This window comes from Loa loa, assembly GCF_000183805.2.
Source record: "Loa loa unplaced genomic scaffold supercont3.809, whole genome shotgun sequence".
Lineage (NCBI taxonomy): Eukaryota > Metazoa > Nematoda > Chromadorea > Rhabditida > Onchocercidae > Loa > Loa loa.
Window position 1 is genome coordinate 1 of NW_018108989.1, and position 6,518 is coordinate 6,518.

At 28.1% G+C, this 6,518-nt stretch overlaps 1 protein-coding gene across 1 annotated transcript; it reads right to left on the reverse strand.

Moving 5' to 3' along the window:
* Window positions 1–2,771: 2,771 nt before the first annotated feature.
* On the reverse strand, window positions 2,772–5,249 carry LOAG_10785 (hypothetical protein; the record flags this gene model as incomplete). The annotated part of the gene is made up of 7 exons (XM_003146309.1): window positions 2,772–2,870; window positions 3,180–3,281; window positions 3,404–3,570; window positions 3,700–3,839; window positions 4,303–4,373; window positions 4,507–4,575; window positions 5,175–5,249. 7 exons carry the CDS (start codon window positions 5,247–5,249, stop codon window positions 2,772–2,774), a joined length of 723 nt encoding a protein of 240 aa, XP_003146357.1.
* Between the last annotated feature and the right edge of the window lie 1,269 nt (window positions 5,250–6,518).

A 6,518-nucleotide genomic window follows, 5' to 3' on the forward strand; every position in this document is an offset into this window, starting at 1 on the left:
ATAATAATAATAATAATAATAATAATAATAATAATAATAATAATAATAATAATAATAATAATAATAATAATAATAATAATAATAATAATAATAATAATAATAATAATAATAATAATAATAATAATAATAATAATAATAAATAATGAATAATGAATAATAAATAATAATAATAATAACAATGGTGATAATTAATGAGAGCCATATTAATCCTACCAAAGTGAGTAAATCGAAATAGAATGGGAAATCGTGCTTCAGTGTGTGTGTGTGTGTGCTACGTTTGCAACTGCCTTGCAAACGTGATTTCTCCCTCCCTTTTCTTTTTCTCTTCCCCTCCCTCTCTGCCTCTCTCCATCTCACCTTTCATTCCTCTTTCTATATCCAAGAAAAAGCTAACAACCATATGGAATGAATGAAGGGGTGTTCAACGAAACGATGAATGAATGGATAGATAGATGTCCCGAAAAGAAGATGGTCGAGCTGATCTATTAAATCACTGACACTACTTACTCTCTCTCTCTCTTTCCTCCTTTCTCTTCTCTTTCTATCTCTCTCTCTCTCTTAAGTATATTAGATAATAAATATGGATGGATGTGATGGCTAAGTCTCTCTCTCTTTCTCTCTGCCTCTCTCTCCCTCCCTCTGTCTCTCTCCTATCCTTTTCTCATCTAATCGAATATTGTTGTTCTTATACAACTAATACTACACTATTCATACTAATCATCTCATCTCATTGTTTACTATTTATGGATAATTGTTGTTTTATTTATAGAATAATTTAATTTTAATTAACAATTAAAAGAGAAGAAACAAAAGCAAACTTTTAATATATTTTTTTTTATTGCATCATTTCAATAAACAAATAATATCAATAAAATGAAATTAAATGCATCTTTAATATTTGAAAGTATTATTGTTGCAAGTTGAGAAACAAACAAATTAATTGGTAAATTAATATTAATTAATAAGGAATTAATTTGTTCGCTATTCGTTTGAGTAATTAAAAGTATTTTTATTTCGAATTAAGTCAAAATGTGGTGTTATGATATGAAATCATAATAATTTGTTAGCTAATATTTGATGGCTTAATTGAGTTTATGCTAAATTGGTATCACGTAATAGATAATATTATAAGTTAGGATACTGCAGTAACTTATCCATTATCATTTTGGGTACCATACGTTTGATAAGTTATCACATATGATACCATGGTAATAATGGTGAATCAAAATATAATCAGTGCTATATTCTAGTTAATATAAATTATAAAATATCATGCAATTTGATCAACATTACTAGAATATTATGCTACATTCATCTCATGATAAATCGATGCATCCTTCTGATTTGTAAAACGATCAGAGAAGAAAAAGAGAAAGAAGAGGGAAATAGTTTATAATTATCATTACTACTATTAGTAATAATAACGATAATAATAATAATAAGTAAATGATTAAGCAAAGAAGTTAATTAACAACAATAATTATAATAATGAAGAGGTTAAGATAAGGAGAAGTAAAAAATTCGATCAATTTTTAAAAATGAATAAATCTTATAATGATTTTCTCTATTATTAGTTGTTGAATGACTTTTCAAACAGAAAAAAAGATCTGATAAATTATTAACTCATTAATAATGATAATGATGGGATGAATCAGACGAATAAATTTCATTTATGAATAATTTGATTGATGGATAGAAATATGTAAATATTGGATGGATCAACTAATCATACATTCATTTCAGATACAACCTGTATTATATCCGTGATATCTCGTACAAAACCATCCATTCTTATTTTCCTGTCTTTCTCTTTCTCCTTATTTTTCATTTGTTTATAAACATGAGGCTAATTGATTAATTAATTAATCAATCAATCGTACATAACAGTTCGTGTTCCAAGTTTCCTTTTTTTTTCAAGCAAATTGCATATTAAAAAAAAAAAAAATTCCATTTTATCGTGTAATTATTTCAGTGCTTTATTTCCTCCATTTCATTTCACTTTCATTTTTCTTAATCGATCAGATATGAAAATGTATAATACTGTATATAACTGTATTGTAAATTGCAAGCGTCTTTGCATGCATGCAAATCAAGCGTCTTTGCATGCATGCAAATCAATAATTGTATCATAGAGTGCAAGCATTTTTGCATGCGTGTGCAAATAAAATGACGAGTAAAAATGGGAAATGAAATACATATATAGTGATGAAAAAAAATTGTGAGAAACTGTGAAACAATAGTTATTGGTTATTTTTTATAATTTTAAAAAAAAAAAGTAAGAAGGGAAGAAAAAAGATTTATTTCATTGCATAAATTTAAAAAGTTAAATTTCATTATTTATGAAATAAACGTAGAAATTCACGTATAAATTTGCAAATTTCATGCATGTAATTATAGGTAAAATCAATAATTAAAAAGATTGAATAATCTTCCGGAAAAAAAAGAGTAAAATATTGAGCCTAAAATATGAATTGATACAAAAACCAAATAATGCAGTACGGAAGAAAGTTATGCTAAGTAAAAAGATAAGTTAATTTTAACAATAAGTAATAAAACAAATTTGCGAAGACAATTTTCAGTAATGAATTAATGAAGTGAATTCATGAATAAGAAATATTCACCATTTTATATTGCCATATCAATAAATGATAAAGGTGAGGTCACATGGTTTAACTAATTATTCAATTAGCTGTATGCTAAGAAATGAAAATAAAATTGCTTGAAAAAATTCGTAGAAGAGAAAAAATAAAGGAAGAAAAATTAGTCACAAATTAGCTTCGTAATTCTTGCTGTTCGATACCTGTGATAAATGCACGATTTTCGCTATCCACATAAATATACTGTCCCAAAAGACGTGAAATTTCAATACCCTGAAATGAAATTCTGACGTAATTGAATTTCTATCCATAAACAAAACATTAAATTGACATGAAACTTTCAAAGACAACAAAATTAATCGAAAGAGAGGGGGAGATAGAGAGGAAAGAGAGTGAAAGAAGAAAAATGTTAAATGGATCTAGAAAATGGCAACGATTAAACAAATGTAAATTTTGGAATTTAGATAAGTTGATTAACAATGCTTATGGTTAATTCCCACGCAATTGCAAATATAAATGTTAAAATAACAATGCATTAAATATGACAAATCCATAACAAGCTGATAATTTGAATACAAATACCTGTTCAGTACATATGGTTATATTTTTATTCCTATATTGATTACCAATTTTAATATCCAAAAATATTCCTTGTTGTGTGGAGTAACGATTTGTCGATATAATCTGAAAAAATTGCCATTTTCATTTAAAATTATAATAACGATATGATATGGAAAAGAAAGAGAAAGAAAAGTGATAAATTTAAGAGTGATAAATCTAAGTGAAATTTAATTTAAATAAATTACCTCAGTTAATGCAATCTTTAATATTTCTTCACGATCATTGATATTAATCACTTTAATGCCATGTTTATTAATAGCAAGTAAACATTCGCCTGTTTGTTCATTTTCATCAATAACATTATAGACGAAGAAAAATGTCATCCCAAAATAGGGACATTTTTCAAGTATTTCTGTAATCAAATTTTTTCCTTTTCTTCAAAAGAAAAAAAGAAAAATTGTTATAAATTAGAAATAAGTGAAAATACGAATGATAAATGTTAAAATTAATAGATAAAAAATATAAAAATGTTGAAATTAACCCAAAAAATTTGCTCGCGCATTAGTTTGATTGATATTGTGTTGTTGGATTGCATGTAATTTCGCATTGATACGTTCAACCCATTGATCAATCGTTCGGATTGGATAGACTGTTTTTGGAATCAATTCAGCAACATTTTTACTGAAAATGATCATTTATCATTGAGAGTAAGAAAAGGGGACATGAAAAGATTTTGAAAAGTGAAATAATTATTTAACGTAATATGACTATGTCTTTAAGCTTTTTCTTTTTTGATAATTTGTCGTAAAGATCACATTATAAAAAGTCAAATTAGTTTGTCATCACTGAAACACTTGAAAATATGGGTCGAAAAGATTTGTATAAATGATGAGTGGAAATGGAATTATTTAATCGGTTAGGATTACTTGTATATTTTTTGTAATTTCATCCATTAAGAAATAATAGTGTAACTATATTTCATTCAATAATCAGATAATATAGAAAAAATTTGATGAGAGGATTGATTGGATCGATCAAGAGAGTAATGCTATTTTTATTTGTAGTTTTTCATCATAAATGACACATAATAAGATATGTAAAATTATGCAAATGAACAATTAATCAAATAGAATATGTTACTTACACTGTAACACATGCGGGTCGTTCTTCTACATCTGCTAAGTGTAAATATGCGCCCAAACGAGCAATATCATCCTATAACAAATGTATCTCTTTCATTAATATAACTTAGTGAAATTTAAATAAAAATAAATTTGAATAATGATATATAGTATATGTAAATAAATTAATTTAAAAATTTGTTGCTATTAATCAAATTGTTACTAACCAAAATATCGGCGCTAATTTTTCCATCCTTTGGTGCAATAATTAAACCTTCAACATAATCTGGCACAATCTGTCAAATAAAATATGCAATGAAGGAATAAATGAATGAATCAAGAATAAACTGATAAATTGCTATTCGTTTATAGTCTAAGTAGTGAAATGGATTAAAATAGATAATTTCATAAACCTGATATGATATAAAATGATATAAATCTATCTCTTTAAGAGATTGCTTTTTTTTTCTTTCAATATACTGTATACTACACCAAACAGCCGAGTAGAATATTTCGGATATTTTCGTATATGAAAGAATTCTTTTAATTCAGATATTCTGGTATATGAAAGGTTGAAAGTAAAAGTATTATATCATGAAAAAAAAGAAAAAAAAATATAACGAGGAAGTAACGATAATCATTTTAACCAGTTTAAATATATGAAATATAAAATTACAATTTCAGCCTAATTACAATTCATGACCTCTGTGACCTATAAATGTAAATTCATAAGTTAAGCATTAAATGATATGAGCGAGAATGACAAGATAATTTATAACCATAAATAATTTGTTAATGATCAAAATGTATTGTTATCATGACTAGGTTTTTACCGAACATATAAGAATGGTTCTCTCTAACTATGCTAATTAAAAGCATTGATAGCTAAATAGACCGATGAGTCCGACTGTAAGAAGTACGACGGAAAGTCTCCTCGGGCGGTATTGGGGAGACACAATTCTTTCGGCATTGTCTTTTCTCCTCGAAACTGATTGCTGCGTATGTTCGCAAAGGAAGCAGTAATGTTATGGATAGTGTGTTCAGATGTCTTCCCAATTCTAACTTAAGATGCAGTATCAATGGTATACAATATTATCAAAGGTGGATATTATTTCAGGGTATCTTTGTATTTCCTCTTTGAGATTCTTCTTTTGTGGAAACCAGCGAAGAGTTCACCATAAAGCACAATCTTCATTCTTCATCCTTGAAACGATGCTTAATGCAGCAGTTGCATTGGCTTCAATATTGGTGATTACTGCTTTTATCAGCAGCAATTAAATCAGTTATATAATTAGACTAATGAATGTTTAGGATTCTACGAAGACAACACTGATGGGAACGTTCGAGGAGTTACAGATGTTGCCAGTAAATGGATTTAGACCTATAAAAGGGTAAGGTTTTTATAGACACTAATCTTTGTACTTCACTTCAGGTATTTATTGCACTGGACTCTTTTATGAAGTTTTCCGAAAGCTCTGTATACCTTTGCTAATCTGTTGCATATTTCCTTATTAATCTTACCATCCAAGGAAATGATGTCTCCTATAAAATTGAACTGTTGGAGTTCAGATATGCCTATGGTGATGTGAGGATAATGAAATATTCTTAAGGCATGGGTTTGCTAGATGACTTCTAGCACAAAAAGCTTAGCTGCCTCTGCAAAGCAAAATGTTAAAGGCTGTAGAGCTGTATACCTTTGTCTTTTTGCTTTTGTTCGACCATATTAAAAGGTGTCCATTGACCTCAATTAATTAATCGAGTGAAGGAGTAAGATAAGCTTTGGTTAGGCTACCTTTTCTAGACCTTTTTCCGATTTATGGAGCAAGTGCTTGATCACTCAGAATATTGATGTCATTTCCTGGATCAATCTTGAACGAGCAAAATCCTGAATCGTTTGCATGCAGGATTCGGTTGCCACTTCCATTATACCTCTTTTACCTGTCGTTTCATCCCTTGCCTGTTGTTACAGAGGCTTTGCAAATATGAATATATCCTTTTCGAGCCTGCACAGCGGCTTTTATTTAGATAGATTACAATATGTGCAGAACTTGTCTCATCCTTTATTCCTGTAGATCATCTGCTAGGATATTGTGAGCTTAGAGGATGATAGAGAAGTCTCTCAAGATATAGATTTAATTAGAGTATAGTTCTCTGAGAAAGATTACAAGGTTAAATGAGTTTCATCTGTCCAAGTTTAGGGTTAGTGTTGTTATTCGTTTAGAACGGTTGATAATTTATA